The sequence below is a fragment of the Nuphar pumila genome, chromosome 13, assembly GCF_984573655.1.
Source record: "Nuphar pumila chromosome 13, dmNupPumi1.hap1.1, whole genome shotgun sequence".
Taxonomy (NCBI): Eukaryota; Viridiplantae; Streptophyta; class Magnoliopsida; order Nymphaeales; family Nymphaeaceae; genus Nuphar; species Nuphar pumila.
The window spans coordinates 97,310,039-97,335,688 of NC_143261.1; the positions used below are offsets into that span (position 1 = coordinate 97,310,039).

Below are 25,650 nucleotides of genomic sequence, written 5' to 3' on the forward strand. Positions count from 1 at the left end.
TTTTTGTTGTTTTCTTACATGATCGGGGAGCACCACCAAAGTTTCCTCAAGGCCAATGCTGATGTTAACATTGCTACCGAGACAGCCGAATGACTGATTCGTAATGGGTGACAAGACCACCCAGCCAAATATGCGTGCACGAAACTGTGCCTAGGAGGAGCACCACAGCAAATCAATGCCCAAATCCATGGTTGACAGGGCACGACTGAAGCCAAATTGGTGATCCCATCATAACGCTTGTATCATGGTATCATACCAGTACCACCACTGTCTGTAATGATGGCAATTATTGCTCTTCCCAATATGATGTAAATCTCTTGCATAACGTATCAAATTCATGTATTCAAATCAAATTTCAGCTTCTGCTTTCCAAAATATCGTCTCATGACTTCAATATAGGAACTCCAACTTGCTGACGGCCAAATGCTGTCAGTGTGTAACACGTATAAAGCTGTATTGGACTAGGGTTATCAAGCCAGGACCCTTGGCAATGCAGATTGTTAACGCAGCCGCTAGCAATACATACAGACACCACTAGCAATTCAGATTGTTGAACACTGAGTAAAACCTCCTCATAAGCAAGACTACCAACGTTTTTGGTTAGGAGTAAAATGGCGGTCCAGAAGTAAGCTATCTCCATCAAATATGTGAGAGGATAATGTCTCAGAAAGTCCTCATCACAATAATGCTGCAATAACGTGTAGATATCCACAACTGCTGTCAAAAGCTGTGCGTAGGCAAATTATTGGCTCGATTCAAGCTTTCATCCAAAAGTTGTCTGCCCTCCATACCAAATGATAAAGAAAGAAGCGTAAACAAGGACGCAATTCATGGAAGGTCAGCCTACTATCAAAGAAAAAGTAAAATCAATAACACCCATTACAAACCAGAGTTACAAAAATGGTTTGGATTCACTGACATATATTTAAGGAGCAATAATACTTGGCACCAAGGGAAAGCTTGACATACTTGTATCCAAGAACTTTAGATCATTAATAACTGAACAAAAAGAAACAAGGGGAAAATGAAAAGCAAGACAGGCCGACTGCCAGACACTCCAATTTCCTAGATGCCTGACAATCAAATAGGGTAAGAAACACGAACACCCAAAGGTCCAAAAGACATGTAAGTATAATGGAAACGGTGCCGCAGAAGGCCACGACAATATGAAACCATCTCCCCAAATCCTTGAGCCCAGCGTCCATGCAGATAACCAAAACCTCCAGTAAGTATCCTTTCTGTACAAAAGTCAAGATCAACAGCAAGCTGATTTAGGTGGAGCATCACCAGGACCTGCAGCTGGGTCTTGTTTGCTGATCTTGATGGCCTGGGGCTGCGCCAAAGATGAAGCACCCCATAATATCATGAACACCAACATGGCTTATTACTATATTACAAAGCGCTGTAATCAGGAAACCATCTAACCTCAACTTTGGAATCACTCTCTGAAAGTCTTTGCTTTATATCTCTGGCAATGGAAAAGAAAACCTGCTCCACATTGAAGTTGGTCTTGGCACTCTGCATAAAATATCATCATATTAAAATTGAATGTATACGTAAGAACATATGCATCAGGAAGTACACTTTAAAACTTACAGTCTCCAAGAACTTGATCCCATACTCATTAGCCAGTGCCTGACCTCGTGATGTTGGTACAGCCTATAAGACCGGCCAATTTGATCATGATTTTGATGATAAAACGATTTAAAAGGACAAAAAAGGTAGATTATAGCCGAACTTACACGTTTGCTTTCATCCATATCAGCCTTGTTGCCAACCAATATCTTGTTAACATTGTCAGATGCATGTTGCTCTATGTTCCTAATCCAGTTACGAATGTCTGTGTGGATCATGAACAAAGATGTTTGAAAACAGAAACTCGAAAGCGACCAATGAATAAATGAAGATAACAGGACTAGAGTAAGAAGCAAATACTGTTGAAGGAAGACTCATCTGTGACATCATATACTAGCAAGATACCCATGGCTCCCCTGTAATAAGCTGCACAAAACAATAGTGTAAATGGACACAGGAAGAAGTCAATATTGTGCATTGTTCATTCCGATGTCCTTGTTAAATAAATAAATAAATCATTGGTAAGCATATTTTCAAGGTCTCCCAAATAAAAGCTAGTCCTTTAAATGCATCATGTTTACATGAGGTGTTCTCTCTCTCTCTCTCATGTGCAGGATGTAGACATTTTTCATATTACAGTAAGTGCAATAACAGCCTGCTTAAACACTTAGACTCTATGTGTCTCTCATAACTTTTTCTTTTTCCAAAAATGAAGAATGACAGAGAACATCAAATACCTGTCGTAATTGTCCTGAAACGTTCTTGACCAGCTGTGTCCCAAATCTGCAGTTTGATACGCTTCCCGTCAAGTTCAATGTTTCGAATCTTGAAGTCAATCCTGGTAGACAAGTATTATTTTCTTCAGAATATTCATAGCAAAGTACACCATAAAAGGACTACAGAATCAGTTCCAAGGACAAACCCTATTGTTGTAATAAAACTAGTGGTGAAGGAGTCATCAGAAAAACGCAGGAGGAGACAACTCTTTCCAACCCCTGCAAAGAATAATCAAATATCTTCAGACAATTTGGAGAGATGTAGCCATACAAAATACATTCTGATTCTACATAGAGAACTGCTGTTCAGCACCACAAAATAGAAGTGTTCACATTCATAAGAAACCAAAGCGTAACCATGCAGTAATTTGGAAGATCAACCAACATTTGACAAGAAATAATAGAAAAAGAAAGGACTTCGTATCCACAGGTTGAATAAAGAATGAACAATTGAAATGTCCAGTGTTCTTAGTTGCAACGTAAGAGCTGCTGAACTAGGCCCCGGATGCATGTTTCAATCTATATATAGCACTAATTCCCTTACAAGCAAGAAGACAATATGCCGCAAAAAAGCACAAGAAACATGGACTCATCCAAGGAAGACAAATGATTAATCAACAGATATTGATGTCCAGACCAATAATTAGAAAAACAATGGAGCTGAACCACTCAAGAAAAGAAAAATCCAGATCCAAGAAAGAAACCAGCTGAAACATAAAAAATAGAATGAAAAAACAAGAGAAACAGGAAAGTAAAAGAACAAAGAGAAACAATGTTAAACAAGAAACACAAAGACCAAATAAAGAAATATGGCAAACAAGAGCAAGACACACAAAAGGTCAAACCAAAGGATTGGAGGCTATTATGTAAATAATAGTAAGAAAAACATAAGATGGAAACAAGAACAAGAATTCAACCAAGGAACATCCTAAGCAAAATAAAACATAAAAAGTAAGAAGAAAAATGAACTAAAAACAAGATGTCAAGAGCAATAACCCAAGAAATACAAAAGATCACATCATCAAAATACAAAAGACCAATCAACACACACAAGATTGAAACAAATAATATAAAATCCAAACAAATAATATAAATGATTGAATTCAAGAATGAAAAGATTAAACCGGACAAGCTAAGTCACAGGGACTCGGTGCGCGTGCGGGTGTCGTCAACACGACCCTGGGTGCGGTCAACTCACCCAGGGTCATTTTGGTCCAATTTTTTGAACGTTAAAAAAAAAACCGATGAAAAAGGAGGATTAGGGCAAAAAAAAATTGCCCTAATCTTCTCTCCTCTCCCGCGCAGCTCAGCTCGAGTCCTCCCAACGCCTCTGCCCGATGCCACCTCCTCCTCTCCCTCGTCGCAGGTATCCTCTAGCTCCCTCTCTCTCTCTTCTTGTGTCAGCAGGGGAGGGGCTGAGCCCCCCTGCTCCCTCTCGCTCTCTTGTTAGGTCGGCAAGGGAGGGGTTGAGCCCCCTTGCTTCCTCTATTTTCGGCAGGGGAGGGGTCGAGCCCCCCCTCTCGCTCTCTTGTTAGGTCAACAGGGGAGGGGCTGAGCCCCCCCCCCCCCCTGCTCCCTCTGTTTTCGGCAGGGGAGGGGGTCGAGCCCCCTTCCCTGCTCCCTCTTATTTCAGAGGAGGGGCTGAGTCCCTCCCTGTTTTTGGCAGGGGATATATAATATATATATATTATATATATTTTTATATCAAGATAATGTTTGTATAATTGATTTGAAGTTTTGAATGTATTTTTTTTGTGTTTTCAGGATTAAAATGACGGATAAAGGGAAATGACTTGCGTCATCCTCGTCCCAACATTTGAGTTCTGCTGCTAATTTTGCTGATAGTTGTAGTGAGACTAATGAGGTGGGGCCATTATGGATACATGTAGATAAACTTGCAAAAACTGGAGAAGGAGGTGGTGGAAACAAGAGATTTCGATGCAAGCTCTGTGAAAGAGATTTTGTTGGGTCTTACACAAGAGTGAAGGCTCGCTTGTTGAAGATACTAGGACATGGCATTTCAGGATGTAGAAAAGTTGATGAGGCAATGCGAAGACAATACAAGAAAATACAAGAAGAATATGAGAAGAGAAAGACAATGACCGATTCTTGTGCAGTTAGTGTGTCATTTGAAAGCCACCAAGAAGAAGCTGAAAAAAAAGAAAAGTCAATGTAGGAGGTAGATGAACGATACAAGCAGCATTCAATACATATGGAAGAGAAGAATTGGATAGAAAAGTTGGGAGATATTTTTATTCTAGTTCACTCCCATTTAATGCGGCTAGAAATCCTTATTGGAAGGATTTAGTAACATCCTTGACAAATTGTAATTTGAGTGGCTATATGCCTCCAAGTTCAGAAAAAATACGAACCATACTTCTTGCAGAAGAGAGGGCAAATGTGGAGAGGTTGTTGGAGATTAAAAAATATTCATGAAAGCAAAATGGAGTTTCTATTGTGTCTGATGGATTAACAGATATTCAAAGGCGTCCACTGATCAATTTCATTGTTTCTTCACTTAGTGGCCCAGTATTCTTGAAAGCAGTTGACGCATCTGGAGAATATAAAAATAAGAGTATTTGAAAGGATTGTTTATAGAAGTCATAAAAGAAATGGTTGATCAGAATGTTGTACAAATTATTACAGACAACGCTCCAGTTTGTAAAAGTGCAGCGTTGAGTTTGGAGAGTGACTACCCTCATATTTTTTGGACTCCCTATGTAGCACAGAGCTTAAATCTGGCCCTAAAGAGCATATGCAACCTCAAAGAAGAAAAAAATTCACAAGCATATGCTTTATGTTCATGGATTGAAGATTTAGAAAGAAATGTCAAAAGCATTAGAAATTTTGTTGTTAACTATCATCGTGCTAATGCTATATTTAATAGGCATTCTAACTTGAAATTTTTGAAGGTCGATGAAACACGTTTTGCGTCCATCATTGTGATGGTGAAGAGGATTAAAAAAGTGAAGAATGCTTTGGTTAGCATGGTGACTGATGAAAATTGGACATTCTATCGTGCTGATGATGATGTCAAAACAACAACAACAACTACGCCTTCATCCCAAAACAATTGGGGTCGGCGATATGAACCAACAAAGAAAATCATTATGGGTCTTCCACATGAATCCTTCTCCTCCATTCATTTTTATCCAATGCCATGTCCTCGGTGAGGTTCAAAGCATTCATATCCTTTCTTATCACCTCTATCCATGTCTTCCTAGGCCTACCCCGACCTCTTTTAACTAATATATTTTCCCATTTCTCCATCCTTCTAACTGGAGCATCATTAGGCCTTCGTCGAATATGTCCAAACCACCGTAAACGATTCTCTCTCATCTTATTTTCAATGGGTGCAACGCCTACCTTCTTACGTATCTCCTCGTTCCGAATCTTATCTTTTATTGTATTTCCACACATCCATCTCAGCATACGCATCTCAGCTACACTCATTTTTTTAATATGATGTCTCTTGGCAGCCCAACATTCCGTACTATATAGTAAAGCAGGCCTAATAGTCGTCCTATAAAACTTTCCCTTCAACCGCAATGGCATTCTACGATCGCACAATACTCCAGTTGCACTCTTTCATTTCATCCACCCAACCTTTATCCTATGATTTACATCTCTATCAATTTCTCCATACTTTTGAATGATAGATCCCAAATATTTGAAAGAATCATCCACCGGTATTTTGTGCTCACCAAGCTTCACTACACTCCCATCACTACTTCGTTGCTTACCAAATCGGCATTTCATGTATTCTGCCTTACTCTTACTCAACTTAAAACCTCTTGCTTCCAATGTCTGTCTCCATAATTCTAACTTAGCATTAACCCCAGCTCTAGACTCATCAATCAAAACAATATCATCAGCAAACAACATACACCACGGCACATTTTCTTGAATTGATCTCGTAAGCTCATCCATCACTATAGCAAATAGGAAAGGGCTTAAAGCAGATCCTTGATGTAACCCAACCGTTATAGGAAAATTGGTTGTCACCCCTCCACAAGTGCGGACATTGGTTACTACTCCTTCATACATATCTTTAATTATACTAATGTACTTGAGAGAAACACCTTTCTTCATCATTGTCCACCAGAGAAAGTCTCTAGGTACTCTATCGTAAGCCTTCTCTAAATCAATAAAAACCATATGCAAATCTTTGTTCTTCTCTCTATTTCTCTCAATAAGTTGTCTAAGAAGATGTATAGCTTCCATAGTTGATCTTCTAGGCATAAAACCAAATTGATTCTCCGATATCATGACAATCTTCCTCAACCTAGACTCAATCACCCTCTCCCAAAGTTTCATAGTATGACTCATGAGTTTTATACCACGATAGTTTGTGCAATCTTGTATATCACCCTTATTCTTATATAGAGGCACCAAAGTACTCTTCCTCCACTCATTAGGCATTTTATTTGTCCGCCAAATCTTGTTAAAAAGATTTGTCAACCATTCTAAACCTTTCTCTCCCAAGCATTTCCAAGCCTCGATAGGTATACCATCTGGGCCAACTGTCCTTCTTGATTTCATTTTCTTCAAAGCCTCTGCAATTTCTTTCTTATTTGCTATAGTGATGGATGAGCTTACGAGAATAAACAACAACAACAACAACAACTACGCCTTCATCCCAAAACAATTGGGGTCGGCGATATGAACCAACAAAGAAAATCATTATGGGTCTTCCACATGAATCCTTCTCCTCCATTCATTTTTATCCAATGCCATGTCCTCGGTGAGGTTCAAAGCATTCATATCCTTTCTTATCACCTCTATCCATGTCTTCCTAGGCCTACCCCGACCCCTTTTAACTAATATATTTTCCCATTTCTCCATCCTTCTAACTGGAGCATCATTAGGCCTTCGTCGAATATGTCCAAACCACCGTAAACGATTCTCTCTCATCTTATTTTCAATGGGTGCAACGCCTACCTTCTTACGTATCTCCTCGTTCCGAATCTTATCTTTTATTGTATTTCCACACATCCATCTCAGCATACGCATCTCAGCTACACTCATTTTTTTAATATGATGTCTCTTGGCAGCCCAACATTCCGTACCATATAGTAAAGCGGGCCTAATAGTCGTCCTATAAAACTTTCCCTTCAACCGCAATGGCATTCTACGATCGCACAGCACTCCAGTAGCACTTTTCCATTTCATCCACCCAACCTTTATCCTATGATTTACATCTCCATCAATTTCTCCATACTTTTGAATGATGGATCCCAAATATTTGAAATAATCATTCACCGGTATATCTTGCTCACCAAGCTTCACTACACTCCCATCCCTACTTCGTTGCTTACTAAACCGACATTCCATATATTCAGTCTTACTCTTACTCAACTTAAAACCTCTAGCTTCCAATGTCTGTCTCCATAATTCTAACTTAGCATTAACCCCAGCTCTAGACTCATCAATCAAAACAATATCATCAGCAAACAACATACACCACGGTACATTTTCTTGAATTGATCTCGTAAGCTCATCCATCACTATCGCAAATAGGAAAGGGCTTAAAGCAGATCCTTGATGTAACCCAACCGTTATCGGAAAATTGGTTGTCACCCCTCCACAAGTGCGGACATTGGTTACTACTCCTTCATACATATCTTTAATTATACTAATGTACTTGAGAGAAACACCTTTCTTCATCATTGTCCACCAGAGAACGTCCCTAGGTACTCTATCGTATGCCTTCTCTAAATCAATAAAAACCATATGCAAATCTTTGTTCCTCTCTCTATATCTTTCAATAAGTTGTCTAAGAAGATGTATAGCTTCCATAGTTGATCTTCCAGGCATAAAACCAAATTGATTCTCCGATATCATGACAACCTTCCTCAACCTAGACTCAATCACCCTCTCCCAAAGTTTCATAGTATGACTCATGAGTTTTATACCACGATAGTTTGTGCAATCTTGTATATCACCCTTATTCTTATATAAAGGCACCAAAGTACTCTTCCTCCACTCATTAGGCATCTTATTTGTTCGCCAAATCAAGTTAAAAAGATTTGTCAACCATTCTAAACCCTTCTCTCCCAAGCATTTTCAAGCCTCGATAGGTATACCATCTGGGCCAACTGCCCTTCTTGATTTCATTTTCTTCAAAGCCTCTGCAATTTCTTTCTTTTGAATCTTGCGCATGAAGTCACGATTTATCTCATGAAAAGGAATGGAGAAGTCTCCAAGATCTTGAGCATGACTATCATTAAATAGCTTATCAAAATAATCTTTCCATCTCTCCTTAATCTCCTCATCTTTGACTAAAACCCTTTGCGTTTCATCTTTGATACATCTAACCATACCCAAATCCTTCGATTTCCTATCTCTCATCTTTGCAAGCCTATAAATATCCTTCTCGCCTTCTTTGGTATCCAACTTGTCATAAACCTCCTTATATACCTTAGCCCTCGCGTTTCGAACAACTTTTTTAGCTTCCTTCTTTGCTATCATATACTTCTCCAAATTCTCATTATCACGACTCTTACTTAGATTTCTATAACACTCTCTTTTAACCTTAATAGCTAATTTGACATCCTCGTTCCACCATGATGTATCCTTACCTAGTGGTGCACCGCCTTTAGACTCACCCAATACCTCCTTAGCTACTTTTCTCATACCACCCGCTATCTTATTCCACATTGATTCTGAATCCTCCTCGAGACACCAATCAACTTCCTTAACTACCTGCTCTACAAACATTCCTTGTTTAGCTCCTTTCAGTGCCCACCACTTAATTCTAGGATCTATCCTATGTCTATCCAAAGCTCAAGAAATTAAGAAATTCATTGTTGATGATGAGTTTTGGGACAAAGTAGTATACTTTCTTCAATTTACCCAATCTATTTGGAAAATGTTGAAAGAAGTTGATAAGAATGAGTCCATGCTTCACAGAGTTTATGAAATGTGGGATAATATGATTGAAAAATACAAGTTATTGTTTTCAAGCATGAAGAAAAAAACCCTGCATTGGATGATTCAGAAATTTTTACCATATTAATTCAATTTTATTCAGAAGATGGGATAAGAGCAACATTCATTTGCATTACATGGCACATTCTTTTAATCCAAAATATTATGCAAAAAAGTGGCAAGCAGGTGGTATTGGTCGTGTCCCTCCAAATCTAGACGCAGAGCTATCAAGACATAGAAATATGTGTATGATAAGACTTTTTCCTGAAGCATATCTTCTAAATCAAATCACACAAGAGTTTGAAAAATTTTCATCTTCGATATTATATGGACCAGCATTATTCGCGAGAGAGGAGGATAATATAGATCCTATCACATGGTGGTCAACATTTGGATCAGAAACATATATTCTCCAACGTCTTGCATTACGATTGCTATCGCAACCTGCTAGTTTATCTTGTTGTGAAAGAAATTGGAGCACATATTCTCAAATCCACAACGTGAAAAGAAACAAACTCACAAGCAAGCGTGAAGAGGATTTAATATATGTTCATTCAAATCTTCGACTACTTTCGCTAACTAATGATAAATACAAGTACTAATTTTCTCTCTTAGTTATTTGATTATTTATTTTTTAAATTTTTATTTAAATATACTTTTATTGTATTTAACATTTTCAAATTGGGTTTGTAACACAGACAAGGAAGATCCAAATTTGAGGATGCAAACCCAGAAGAGTGTGACTTCGAGGGAGACCATGTTTTCAACATGACAAACATGGATTTATTTGAGCCCAATCTTCCTTCTAATGATACATTTGATGATGAAAAAGAAAATTATTACGATCCATTACTTTTGGTACGTAATTTAGTTTTTTTCTGCTTTACTTATTTGATCGATATTTAGGTTGATTTATGTAATTGCTTTACTTATTTGATTGATATTTAGGTTGATATATTGTATGCATGATGAATGATATTATGACAATGTTAACTGTTAAATTATGATAATGTTAATTGTTAAAACTTTAAAATTATATATATATATATTTTTTTTTTGCCCTGCCGCACCCCCACACCCGCACCCATGTGACTTAGCAGACAAGCCAACAACGCAATTTTTCATTTTCAACAAAAATGAAAGGAAACTGAAATCAAAATACTAGATGAACAATAAAAAAGAAAAAAAGCAAGAAAAGCCAATAAATAAGTCTACAAGTAACACAAAGATTTGCAAAAAATCCAAATGGATAATTAAGAAGTGTTGGACCAAGTAATGCAAAAGATCAATGACACAACAGAACGAAGTTATACAATAAGCAACCAAGAAGTACAAGATCAACATTCTACAAAGAAATACAAACAAAACCAATAACACAAAAACGTTAGCCAAGAGGCACAAATTAAAATCATGAAATGCAAAAGATTAGACCAAAAAAGAGAAGATAAAAGATTGAATAATGAAATACATAGAAAAGAACTATGAAATACATCCAAGCAAAACCAACAGATAGGCACCAGCCTCAATCAAGAAAGACAAAATTCTAACAGAAAAGTATAAAAGCAAATTTGAAAATGTTAGATTCTAAGTAAAATAAGAGAGCTACTCCACAAAAACAAAAAGCTGAACTGAGAACAATATGAAATACAATAAGGTCAAGAAATATAGAATCCCTAAACAATATAAATAGAAAAATTGGAGCAAGAAATGCAAATGATGCCAAAGAATAAAGAAAAAAGGAATATCAAAGCAAGATATATCAATTTGAATGTACGGCATAAAAAAGGAAAAACTAACATTTATAAACACATAAAAGCAGAGAGAAAATCAAATAATTAAGATAAACCATTAAAATATCAAACAAACACCAAATTTAATGCATGCAAAAGATATTCACGAAGCAAATTTCCTTCAAGTAACACAAAAAAAGGGAGGAAAAAAAAATCAAACTAACCAAGTTACAAAATCATTCCGGCAACCAAATATCCACGCCTACTAGCTGTTAGAAACGTCATTTTTGTAATCTATTGCAATATAGTGAAAAGCTTACCGCAGTAAATTCGCACTTGTATGATGTTTTTACAGTAACATGGCCTGCCTCATGACTCAAATATTACATTAATTTAATTGGGCTGTAAGCCCTTCGCTTCTCCTTTCTTTCTAGTTTGTTGCTTCTTCTCTTTTACAGAAAAACTCTCATGAGGCATTGGAGAACCAAAGTTGTTTTCCCAGGTCTGTAGATCTCCCCATTTCTTCATATTCTTTCTTCTGTCTCATATCCTGCCTTTTATGAATATGTTAATTTCTTCTTTCTGCTTCTCTCTTTTTCATCAAATCTTAATTTTATTTTCCTTCACCCCATTGCTTGCCATTCATTATTTTGTATTAAGTTCTTGACACCAAAGAATAACAAATTTTTATTATTAAAAAAAGAGAACTCAGTAGGAAAGGGCATGGATATCAATATCTTTTGTATTTAACATAAAGTCTTTGCACCCATTTTGCAAACCTCTGCTCCTTTTAATTGCTCAATTTTCAATCTTTGCAAATTGTCAAGGGAGAAAAAAAAACGAAGCTGTTCTTACACATGGCTCCTTGCTGCACCAATCCTCTTATCCCTCCTTATTCAAGGATTTTGTCCTTGAAAAGCTTTACAAATCTAATTTCTTGCTTTGAAGGAAGCAAATTTATCCCCCCTTTGTCCACAGTATGGAATCTATGGAACTCTTGGGTCATTTCTATGGCAGTAATCCAATGCATTTCTTGTTCCGTCTTTTCTTTCACAAGAAAACTTTAACCAACAGCCAATTTTGCCTCAAATATTTGGTTCCTTTTCAGTTCTAATCTCAGTAGAAGATGTATAGGAATACACTGCAACAGCCATATACTTCAAGCGCATTCATACCACCTTTGGAAGCAAAATGCCAACTCAAAATAACTAGCAAATTACCCTTGATTCATGCATAAATTTGAAATCCCTAGTTGATAGCCCACACTCCCACATAAACAATCACAAAGAAGGTTGCAGGTTTTCATTTCTTATTTCCAAATAGTTTGTGACTTGTTCATTGGGTTCTCCCATCATGCCTTGGAGCTGCAACATGAAACTTGATATCCATGACCCGTCCCTACTTGAGAAGAAGAAGATAATGTTAGAAATTAACCAAATAAAAAATGCATTACTCAATGTTTCAAAGGCCATGAGGCAAATTCAAGGCCAAGATATGAGGTTATGCCGTTAGCCAAGACTCAAGAATTTTATTTTATTATATCAAGGAACAACAAAACAATGGATATATAATGAGGAATCATTATGATGGAAGATGTTAATTTCCTTAAAGATGAAAGAGAAACAACAAGATGGAGGAATTGGTCATTTGAGAGTCTAGTTTATTGCTTGTTTAAGAGCCATCCAGGTATCGGGGAAAAATGATAGACAAATCTGAGAGGAAACGAAGTGCTGCATCATGTTAAAATATGTTGTATGGATCATATATACATATATATATATATATATATGTGTACATATTTATTTCCGTCTATGTAAACTGAAATATCAATCAGCGGTATTTAAGTAATTTCACATTGTAATAGGGATCAGTCTATAGGGCTGTTTTCTTTTCTTTCTTTTTCTTTTATCTTTGTTTTTTTTTGTGGCTGTTGGGGCAGCCCAACCAGTCGTTGGGCTGCCCCCAATGGTCATAAATATCCCAACAACTAGTTGGGCTGCCGCCACACTCCCTTTTGTTTGGTTATAAATAAGGGTTTTCCCCTTGTATTCTATAATGCTTTTCTAAGCATTTTCATGACTCATTATAATTTATATTCTTACATTGTGTTGGTTGTAACTTGTGTTTGGTGATTATCTCCTTTGTGAGATTGTAATTGGTCCATTAAAGACCCTCTTGTGTTTGTGCACATCTTGTTTCATTACATAGTTTCAGAGCCTAGGGCTCTTGTGTTTTAAATGGCATCTTGATCATGATCTTCGCGTGGTGGTGGACATCTTCTAGTCTTCTTCCTCATCATAATTGTCATTATGAACGAAAAAGAATCTTCTTCCGTCATCTCCTACAAGCACAATGAAATCAACTACTTATGTGGGCTACCGCCATGAAAAAACACACCAAAAGAAAAAAAAATTATGGGTCTCGTTAGTGAAACCTCCAATGAACCCCAACTAAAGCTAATAAGAAAAGAAGACAAAATCAAAGCTCTTTCCGAAGAAGAAAAAGAAAAAGCTATACAAGAATATCAAGGAAAAATGAAGGATTGGGAGGCTAACAATGCTCAAATACTCTCATAGTTTATGAATACCATGGATTTCAAGATCGCTACCAAGATTATCAAATTCAAATAAGCATGTGATGCATGGGTGTTCCTAAAAAACACGTTCATTCAAAAGGACATGGCTCAGTTATATTATTTCCAAGATAAAGTGTGTACTACCAAGCAAAGAGATAAATTTGTAAGGAATTTTTATGGTCTCTTATCTCCTATTTAGGATGAACTAGCTATACTAGAACCTAAGTGAGAAGATTCGACAATTGAAATGAAGCAAAAGCAAGTTGAGAGAGAATCTTTCCTCCTTATATGGCCTTAAACCGGAATTTGAGCAAGTATGGTCATCTCTTCTTTATAGAACTTCCTATGTCAAGAGGAAACTAAACTTGTAATACACAAGACTAGTGATGGAGTTTTTGCCGTGTCAAGACCTAGAAACTATGTAAAAACATATAAACTTCCTCATTTTGAGAAAAAATACAATGGATGAAAAAAGGTTATTTATCACTTTTGTAATGAACTGGGACACATAAGGCCGGATTGTCCAAACTCAAAAGAAAAGTGACTTCAGTGAGTGAAGAATCTCCAAAACGTGAAGAAACAAGAAAATGAGGCAACTTCAATGATTAAACGATTTGACGATGAACCTTCTTTGAATGTAAAAAGTATAGAAAATTTAAACAAAATTTAAAATGATTCAATTTTTTCCCCAAATGTAAGAGTTATTCCAAAACTTGATTTAAATATTTTTCAGTTTCTCAAATTTCCGACTATGGATGCAAGGTCTTTTTATTATCTAAGGGTTGTTGGGTGCAGGATCTCTAGTCACGAAAGCCGATTGGGCAAGGCCATAAAAGAAGAGACCTTTATTATATAGAGTTTTCATGTCTTTTCTAAAGAATCTTTTTGTAACTATGCTAAAAAGATTGACTTAGACCTTTGGCACAAGTGTCTAGGACACCGAAGTATATTCAAACTATCTCTCTTTCCATTTTTGAAAAAATCTTGTAAGAAAAAAGACTATGTATGTAATGATTGTATACTTGGAAAAATGAAAATGTTACCTTTTGGGCCTAGAATTTTATCTAATAAAATTTTTGAATAGGTTCATTCGGATGTATGAGGTCCCACTCCCATTATGTCAAAAGGCGGATTATCATATTATGTTACTTTTATAGATGATTTTAGTAGATATACATGAATTCACTTTCTTAGATTCAAATTTGAAGTTTTTCATGTTTTAAAATTTTTATAATCTTATAAGAAATCAATTTAAAACAAATATTAAGATCGTTCGCTCTGATTCAAGGAGAGAATTTCTTTCAAATGAATTTCAATCTTATCTAAAAACTAATGATATTTTACATAAAAAATCTTGTCTTAGGACTCCTCAATAAAATGGTATCGCTGAAAGAAGATATCATCATATTATTGAACTACTAAGACTTTACTTATTTCAAAAGGAGTTCCAAAAAGCTTTTGGATCGAAACCACTCTCATCGCGGTTTTTTTGATAAATAGAATGTCTTCTCAAATCTTAGAAAATAAATCTCCAATTAAAAAGCTTTTTAAAACTACTCATAATTTCAAAAGATCAAGGGTTTATGGATGTAAATGCTTTGTACTCCTTGAAAAATATGATAAACTCGCCCTCAAAGCTATTGAATGTGTTCTCTTTGAATATGCCGATAATAAAAAAGGCTATTGATGCTCTGATTTAAAAAATGACAAACTTTATGTATCTAGGAATGTCACTTTTCTTGAAAAGAAAAAGAATTTGATCTTGAAAAACCTAAGAAAGAATTCGAGTAAGATTTCTTGTTTGACTTATTGCCTAAGTCAAATGTTGAGATTAATGATTATGAAAATGATGATAATGAAGTTAGTAATAATACTAAACTAAGGGATGAGTCTAGCGTTGGCGAAGAACCTACCCATGTTCTTATGTATTGTTCTAGACGTGGTAATGAAGGGCATCCATGTGCAAGTAGGTTTGTTTTATATAGTCTTAGAAGATCGGAACGAATATCTAGAACCCTAAGTAGGTTTGTTTTATATGAATCTTTTCTCTACTAATCATAAGGCATGTCTTCTAGCCATTCATTCATATTATGAGTCATCCAACTATAAAGAAGCGAAAAACATGAAAGAATGGGTGGAGGCTATGAGCTTAGAATTAGATGCCTTAGATAAAGCTAAGACTTGAGAAATTCAACATCTTTCCAAGGGCAAGAAGAGAATTAGATGCAGGTGGGTTTTTAAAATCAAAACAAAGAGTGATGGATCCTTAGAAAGATACAAAGCTAGGTTGGTTGCAAAAATGTATTCATAGGAATAAGTATAGATTACAAGGAAACCTTTGCCCCAGTAGCTCGTATGACCATCGTAAAAACTCTAGTTGCCATAGTGTCCGTTAAAAAATGGCCTATATATCATTTAGATGTTAAGAATGTCTTTCTAAATGAAAATTTGAATGAAGGAATCTACATGGATCCTCATCTTGGTCTAAATATTGAAACAAGCAAAGTTTTTCGCCTCTATAAAGCTTTATATGGGCTTAAACAAACCCCTAAAACATGGTATGATCGGTTCAATAGAACTACGTTAAATTTTGGATTTAAATCATGTTATATTGACACTACTTTTTTTACAAAATCTACAGGTTCTGCGATTATCATTTTGCTCTTATATGTTGATGATATGATCATCACTAAAAGTGATAAAAAAGGAGTTGAATAAATTAAAATTATAATTATAATTAAAAAATCTTTTGATATGACTGGACTTAGTTTCTTGAGATATTTCTTAGGTATTGAAGTAGCGTATTCGCCAAGACGATATATCTTGTCTCAAATCAAGTTTACAGATGATATTGTTGCACGCTCAGGGATAAAAAATGAGAAAGCTGCTACTACTCTTGAAGTGGTTAATGCCAAAATGAGAGCTAAAGATGGAGTCTTATTGGATGATCTAACTCCTTATAGGCAGTTTATTGGATCACTGATGTATTTGTCTATTACTAGATTGGATAGTGCGCATGCAATGCATATTGCAAGTTAATTCAGCATGTGCTCACTTCGGTTCCCATGAGTGCCGTGTTGAGAATAGTTCGATACATTAAAAACACTATATCTAAAGGGCTTTTCTTATCCTCTTCCTCAATTTTAAATCTTATTACATATACTGATTTTGACTTGGTTGGAGATCCAAACAACCGACACTCAATTACGTGTTTTTGTTTTTTTTAGGTGATTCTCTTATATCTTGGAGGTGTAAAAAGCAGCAGAAGGTATTTTTGTCCTCTAAACAACAACCGAGGTCGTGTGGATGCGGTCCTTACTTATAGATATGGAAGTTGATGTTTTGAAACCTTCAAACAAGAGTATCATGTATATAGCCAGCAATCATGCATTTCATGAACAAACAAAGCACATCAAAATAGATTGTCACTATGATCAGGAAGAACACTTGAAGGAGACGATTGATTTACCATATGTTCCGTCTAAATTTCAGATTGAAGACTTTTTCACCAAAGCTCTCCCTCTACCTCGTTTTCTTTTTCTTCACAAACTTTTGGTGATTTCAATGTAAGTTTAAGGGGGAGTGTTAAAATATGTTGTATGGATTATATATGCATATATGTATGCATACAATATTTATTTCTGTCTATGTAAACTGAAATACCCATAAGGGGTATTTCAATAATTTCACATTGCAATAGGTATCAACCTATAGGGCTGTTTTCTTTCTTTTTTATCTTATTTTTTTTTGGATGTTGGGGCATCCCAACTAGTCGTTGGGCTGCCCTCACTCTCCCTTTTGTTTGGTTATAAATAGAGGTTTTCCCCTTGTATTCTATAATGCTTTTCTAAGCATTTTCATGACTCAATATAATTTATATTCTTACATTGTTGGTTGTAAGTTTGTAACTTGTGTTTGATGATTATCTCCTGTGAGATAGTAATTGGTCCATTAGAGACCCTCTTGTTTTTGTGCACTTTTGTAGCCCTTTGTTGGCATTGTGTTTGTGCACATCTTTTTTTCACTACACATCCATCATTCTTCATTCCAAGACTTTAGCTTCATCTATAAAATTACAAGGAATACAGAACAACAACAATTTTTAATACATCATGGTGATGTAATTATAATCTTTATATTTTTTAGTGTATGTTGGTGGTCAAATAAATGTTGTAAGTATCGTACTGTATCGTACAATATATATAGTTACTATTAGGAATATTGATACGATACGCACGTATCTGTATTGTATATATCGTATGATACATGCATGTATCGTACGATATGGGGTGTATCATATGATACAAGGTATACACACTTAAAAAATGGTTGAATCATAATTTTTCAGTTTTGTTTTTTAAAGACATCTTGAGGGCCAACTCCTTCATTTGTGTAGAAGCCATCAGAGAAGTATCAACGCACCCTAGGAGTCGTGAGAGCGATTTAGGATCTGATCTATGCACAAGGGACAAGGCTTTTGCGATTTGCTAAAGTAAAAGTGCATTTTCACCATTTTTCAATCAAGAAAGTGAACTTACTACGAAGTTGGATCTGTGAAAATTAGAAATTTATATTAAGGTAGAAATCAAGCTCCACACTCTAACAAAGATGACATCAGATGATTCGGCATGGCAATAGGTGTTAGAAAAAGAAGTCTTCACGTTCAGCTATGTAGGAAAAGAATGAACAAAATAACAGAAGAAGGGGCTGCAGGAAGAAAAGACGTCAGAGTCACACTCTGCGTCTATCAATGTATTAATATATTGAGTACAAAATTTTAGGGTACGAAAATACCCTCTAGCAATATCTTAAATTACATTACATAATAACTGGATCTTGACCCGGTTCAGTACATGGATCGGGTCGGGTCCTGTACATACACAAGTTGGGTCCAAGACCCAATAACGACTCCTTTTCAGCCTCCCTCAAGTTGTGCATGGTCCTGGACCATGAACAACTTGCCTTTCAGAAACCAAAATCTGTCCTTTGTCAGCCCTTTGGTGAAAATATCAGCAACTTGCTTTTCAGTTCGCACAAACATGGGCTCAATCTCCTTTTCTTCAACCTTTTTCCTAACAAAATGCTGATCTATCTAAATATGCTTTGCTCGACTATGATAAATGGGATTGAAAGACATATTGATGGCACTTTGATTATCACACAGTAGCAGTGATCGAGCAATAGGTTCTCCCATTTCCGGTAGGAGATGCCTTATCCATGTGGCTTCAGCAGTGGCAGCTGCCATCGACCTGTATTCAGCCTCAGTACTTGACCTAGCAACCGCCTTTTGTTTTCTACTGCTCCAAAATACCATGTTCAATCCAATGAAGCTGCAATAACCAAATACTGACCGTCGTTCATCTGGATCACCCGCCCAATCAGCATCAGCATAAATAATGATCTCATGGCCGCCGCCTAGATCTAATTCACTTTTCTTATATACCAGCCCATCACCAATTGTACCCTTCAGATAACGAAGTATTCGTTTGACTGCCTCCATATGCGACGTATGAGGTTCATGCATAAACTGAGACACCTGATTAACCGAATATACTATATCAGGTCTAGTAAAAGTCAGATATTGTAGCATGCCAACTATGCTACGATACTTAGTGGGATCTCCATATATATCCCCTTCTTTAGAACTCAGTTTCTGATGAATGACACTTGGAGTTGCTAATGGCTTACAATCTGTCATGCCTGCCCTGCTGAGAATGTCCAACGTGTATTTGTGTTGAGTAAGTGTGAGTGTATCACATCTTTTATCAACTTCCACCCCAAGAAAATACCGCAGCTCCCCTAAATCTTTCATTTTGAATCTATGATTTAGTAACTTCTTTACCTCCTCAATGTGACTTTTGCAGTTCCCTGTGATGACGATATCATCAACATATATCAATAGGAGAGTAGTGACATCTCGTTCATTGTGAATGAATAACGAGTGATCCAGAAAGGACCGAGAAAAGTCATGCCTTTGTATCTCTAGTGAAAAACTCTCGAACCAGGAACGAGAAGCTTGTTTCAATCCATAGAGTGCCCTCTTTAGTTTGCATACATTGTAAAAATGCATTTTTTACATCTAACTGGCTCAATGTCCATCCATGTTCAATGGCTAAACTCAACACAATACGAATGGTTCCCATCTTAACCACAGGAGAGAAAGTTTCATCGAAATTTTGTCCTTGTCCTTGTGTGAATCCCTTGGCTACAAGTCTAGCTTTATACCTTTCGATGCTTCCATCTGGTTTATACTTTATCTTGTATACCCATTTTGACCCAACGACATTTCTATTTAGTGGTCTAGGCACAATCTCCCATGTCCTACATTCATGTAAGGCTTCCATTTCTTCATTCATTGCTTCGACCCATCTTTTAGAACTTGCAGCTTGATAGAACATGAGAGGCTCATCCTCTTTATTTATGGACGTCAAGAATAGTTGAAAATCCAATGAAAATTTTTTATAGCTTACCCACCTGTCAAGCGGATGTCGAATCTGTGAGGATCTTCTGATATCCATCATCTGTGGAGCAGGATCAGAAGGATCCGTATCTGTACAAGGAATGGATGAGGGCTCTTTCTCTCGCCGGGTGTATACAATACCCTTATACCTTGTTGGCTCCAAGTTTTGTGTGACAATCTCTTCTGTTTGAGTTGCATTTGTTGATTCTTCATATATCTCCTTTTGACTGCAGTCTGCTGGGCAATCTTCCTTAGCACTGGAGAAGAGTTCTGAATTTAACCATGGGTAGTATACCTCAACACTCGGACTTGAGTTAACAACATGAAGACTTGAATTAGGCGGCTGATCATCAAAATTCAATTCATCAAAAACTACATTTCTTGATATTTTGACGCGTTTACTCAATGGATCATAACACCTATACCCTTTGTAGTCTTCAGCATATCCCATAAACCTGCATTTTAAGGCTTTGTCTTGAAACTTATGTCTCAATGAGCTGTCAATGTGAACATAGCAAATAGACCCAAACACACGTAATTCATGATAATCGGGTTGTATGCCAAATAGAGAAAAATATGGTGACTTATTTTCTAAAATGGTCATGGGCAGTCGATTTATCACATGAACTGTGGAATGAAAGGCTTCAGTCCATAGTGCTACAGGAAGATTGCTCCTGTGCATCATGCTCATTGCACTCTCAACAATATGTCGATGCTTCCTCTCAGCAATCTCATTTTGTTGAGGTGTATGTGGGCAAGACACTCTTCTCTTTATCCCATTATGTTGAAGAAAACTAACAAAGTCACTAGAGGCGAATTCACCTCCTCCATCACATTGAAAATTGAGAATGTTGGTAGAGAAATGGTTTTAAACAAAGGAATGAAATTTCTGAAACAATCCAAAAGCTTCTGATTTGTGCTTCATGAAAAATATCCAAGTATAACGTGAATAACTATCAACGAAAATGAGATAATATTTATTGTCAGAAAGAGAAGCAATTGGGGCAGGACCCCAGACATCAGAACATATGACCTCAAAGGGCCTTGAAGCTCTCTTATTAATGAAATTGAATGGCAAAACACGACTCTTACATAAATGACAACTAGAACACTTTATATCAATGACTTCTGAACTCAAACTGGACTTAGGAATGAGATTATTTGACACAAGTTTTTCAATAAAATGACGACCACAATGACCCAAACGACTATGCCAAAGTCTTGGCTTATTACATTCAGAAATGGCAAACACAAACTCAGAAGGAGCGAGAAATTGATGTTGACGAGGCTTCAAGGATGAATAGTCAGAATGAACAGAGGAAGGATCTTCTTGAAAGATGTACATGTCGCCCCATCTTTTTCCCTCAGCGAATGTCTTCCTCGTGCGAAGATCATTAACATAAACAGAAGAGGGAGTAAATTCAACTTAAGCATTAACATCATCAACAAGTTTTGAGACAGAAACAATGTTCTTCTGAATATTAGGAGCATGAATAACATTTGGAAGATTAAGAGAGGACTTGGACATGGGTATAATGGCATTTCCAATGTGTGAGATAGAATGATGAGAACTGTCTCCCGTGACTATGCTATTCTTACCAACATAAGGAGAGAGATTCAAGAGTTTACCCGCATCACCCGTGACATGAGTCGTTGCTCCGGAGTTGACGTACCAAGTGCCTTTATCATTTTGTTTCATATTCAAGACTGCCAAGGCTGCCAACAGCAACTCTTTTACTTCTCCATCCCTCCTAGCCTGCTTGTGGAGCTTTCCCCTTGTTTTGAGGGTTGAACCAACAATTTGCTTTAATATGCCCTTTCTTGTTACATAAAAAACAGGTGGGAATGGGCCTTTGTCCTTGTATATTGGGCGTTAGAAGTATACCACGACCTCCAAAAGTATTTCTCCTGTGGCCTCCCTTTCCTCGAAAGAAATTTCCTCTACCTCTACCATAAGTCATTCCCGTGGCCAGCACATCTTGGGTTTCCTGGATGTCCATGAATGTCTTCAGAAGATCCTTTCAGAGTCATTTCATATTGCAATAGTTTGGCACGAAGGTCTTCAAATTTTGGAAGTTCTGGTAAACATAATAAAGTCGTCGTCATAGCATGATAATCTGGCCCCAACCCACTCAAAGTTTGTTGTACCTTATCCTTTTCACTGACGAGACACCCCACAATAGCCAGCTGATCCGTGATGCCTTTCATTTTGTTCAGGTATTCCATAATAGACATGGAATCTTTCTTCAACATTTGAAATTCTCGCTTGAGAAACATGATTCTCGCCTCAGAGATCTGCGAATATGTCTGAACTAGCTTGTCCCACAATTCTTTGGCCGAACAATCATCAGGAATGGCTACAAGAACCTCTTGTGAGAGGGTTGAAGTGATGTATGCCACTAACGATTGATCAATTTTCATCCAAGTAACATATTCTGGATTCTTGAGAAGAACAGTAGATTGCGCCCCTTTATCGTCCATCTTTTCCTGCGAAGTGAACTCTGGAGGAGGTGGAACCGATCCATCCAGATGACCAGAGAGGTCCTGACTCCTTATGAACGGAACAATCTGTCTTTTCCAGGTTAAGAAGTTGGAATGATTCAGTTTTTCAGAGACTAGTTGACCGAGAAAGTTAGAGGAGAGACCTGACTGCGGAAGAGGGGATTCCATTTGAGAGGAAAGTAAATTATGACAGAAATTGGCACAGAGATATGAAAGAAAGTTATGACAGAGAATAAAAGTTTAACAGGGAATGAAATAATATTCAGATAGAAAGATAAAAAGATGATTGGAAATAATATTGAGAACTGTGTAAGGTACACAGTAGATCTGAAATAATATTCAGTTAAGTGAGACAAATAATGAAGAACTCGTGTGGACAGAAGGAACGAGAAAGGACAGATCTGAAATAACCAGCAGGTATAAAGAATAGAAAGGGAAGCTCGGCTTTTGCGTGATACAGGAGAAAGTGAATCAGATTCACGTGCCTGAGCAAATCACGTGAAGAGTTAGAAAGTAAAGCAAGAGAAGAAGAGCCAGGTTCACGTGATTAGGCAAATCGCGTGAAAAGATAGGACTCGAATCCACTAGGTAACAGCAGACTGAATATGATTCAAATCTGCGATGGAAGATAGAAAAGAGAAGAGGAAGAATCGTTAACTTGACAGAAAAGAAAAGGAGAATAACCTGTCGACGAGGAGAGAAAATCGACTTTTCACGTTGACAAAGTGAAGCCGAGACAACTCTTCACACCCAGAAGTCACGCTGCTCTGATACCATGTTAGAAAAGGAAGTCTTCACGTTCAGCTGTGTAGGAAAGGAATGAACAAAATAACAGAAGAAGGGGCTGCAGGAAGAAAAGACGTCAGAGTCACACTCTGCGTCTATCAATGTATTAATATATTGAGTACAAAATTTTAGGGTACAAAAATACCCTCTAGTAATATCTTAAATTACATTACATAATAACTGGATCTTGACCCGGTTCAGTACATGGATCGGGTCGGGTCCTGTACATACACAAGTTGGGTCCAAGACCCAATAACGACTTCTTTTCAATAGGGAACTCAAGTAATGAGTGGAAACCGATTGAAAAACGAGTGCAACTATTGCCATAATATTTTTGTTTACGTAATATGAAAGTATGAGTCTTGTGGCATGATCTTAATTGCAAGATATTTAATATTTTGCATTGTTCTTTTGAGATGGTTGTTTGATATCTTATGAAGCTCATAGAGACCTAAATGTTTCATATGTGATTTTAAGGTTGTATTTTCTGCAATTCATCATTGTTTCATGTATTATATTTAAAAAAAATTGCTATTTTTTCTGTTTTTTCATGATTTATTTGAAAATTTCAAAATTTTTATTAAAAAATTGTGATTTTTTACTACACGATACGGATATTATTTTGGGTCTGACCGATATGGGTAACAATACGATACTTGCAACCTTGGGTCAAACGACCCCTTGATTAATGTTGTTCCCAACACCCTCATAATACTTAAATGCAAGATGATATATTCATTTTCTATGCTCTTTAATAAAAGAAAATTCAAATGTTCCTTAGTTCCCCCCTCCCACCCTCCCAAAACACAAGTTAAAAAAGGCAGCTAACAGAATGCTTCCTAATTAATTCAAATGAAAGAAAAAAGACCCCTTGAAGTCTATAGCAGCCATTGCCTCCTTGTATCATCACTTTGGCAAATATAGTCCATGATAGTCATTTCAGTACCAATTAATATTGGGAATAAGTGCCTAAAATCCAAAATCTTCCATCATCTATCTCCAACCCATCAAATTTTCAACCACAGATACTAAACCATTTCATTGAAATCCATCACGCAATCAGCTCCTTCATTGAAAAATTAAAAAAATCATTTCCCAACTAATACGCCAAAACTAGCAAACAAGTCACGTTACAAAGAACCTTAGATCCCCATACCATCACCACGCTGAGCTTCCCCAAATGGAAGACAAGTAATCAACGGAAAACTCGACCCTCAATTTGATCAAAGATGGACGAAAGAAAAAGCAGCACTTCAACACAATTCAATCTGGATTGAGGTTCACAATCAAAATAAGTACGCGCACAACACACATATAAAAGCAAGCAAACCAACAAAAAAATTGAACCCCCGATGCGATGTGTCATTTAGACTGAACACATAACTTCCCCAACCACGTGATCTTAGATTTCTGCAAAAACGAATCAGGTGCACGCAAGAATTCTCTCCAAAACTAAATCTCGTTTAAACAACATAAAACAAAATGATAAAACCAAGAATACAAAAACACGACAGATGGCGCAAGTTTCAAGCTATGATCTGAAAATCTTCTCCCCATTGTTAAAACATAATCAATCCTTAGAAACCAATAGAATTCGGGAGAGTTTCTTTCGATCATCAAATCAATACACAAACATTCGCACTGCTCGTCAACAGACACCATCATCCAAGCCAATCGACACACGCTCTTCCATTAAGAACGCGTAAAGATAGATGAATTCGCGGAAGCGGAAAAAGAGAATAGCAACAATCACAACAAATCAAGCAAACAGAACGCCAGAGGAGAAAAGGGGAAACCCTAATTGGTGGGTGGGCGATCGTTACCGCTATCGCCGATGAGGAGGAGCTTGATGAGGTAGTCGTAGTCCGCTCGAGCCCTACCTGGCGCGGCAGCCATCTTTACGCGATCGGGGCGAGACGATGAAGACGACGATCGATCGCGCTCTCTCTCCCTCTTTCCTTCTCTTGTTTTGGAGAAGGGAGATTTCAAAAAAAAAAAAAAAGGAAAAATCAAGAGAAAAATAAGCAAGGAAGAAAATTGGGGAAAGGAAAAAAGGTGTGTGTGTGTGGCGGGCGGAGGAGAGAAAAACGAATTCCGGGAAAAGGGAGTGGTGAATTTGCCCTAAAAACCCGCGAAATCTGAACGATGGAAACTTACCCAACCCGACCGCTAACCCGAGTTAATCTCTCTCTCTCTCTCTCTCTCTCTCTCTCTCTCTCTCTCTCTCTATATATATATATATATATATATATATATATATATATATATATATATATATATATATATATATATATTTATATTTATATAGGTGGCTGA

At 36.9% G+C, this 25,650-nt stretch overlaps 1 protein-coding gene across 1 annotated transcript; it reads right to left on the minus strand.

The window, feature by feature from the left end:
* Positions 1–847: 847 nt before the first annotated feature.
* Positions 848–25,521, minus strand: LOC149819348 (ras-related protein RABE1c-like). The gene is made up of 9 exons (XM_089983988.1): positions 25,492–25,521; positions 25,158–25,297; positions 2,498–2,570; positions 2,313–2,413; positions 1,936–2,001; positions 1,743–1,840; positions 1,597–1,659; positions 1,426–1,518; positions 848–1,333 (listed from the first exon to the last, which is right to left on the minus strand). The coding sequence occupies exons 2-9, from the start codon at positions 25,228–25,230 to the stop codon at positions 1,256–1,258; spliced, it is 645 nt and encodes a 214-aa protein (XP_089840114.1). The 5' UTR covers positions 25,231–25,297; positions 25,492–25,521; the 3' UTR covers positions 848–1,255.
* Between the last annotated feature and the right edge of the window lie 129 nt (positions 25,522–25,650).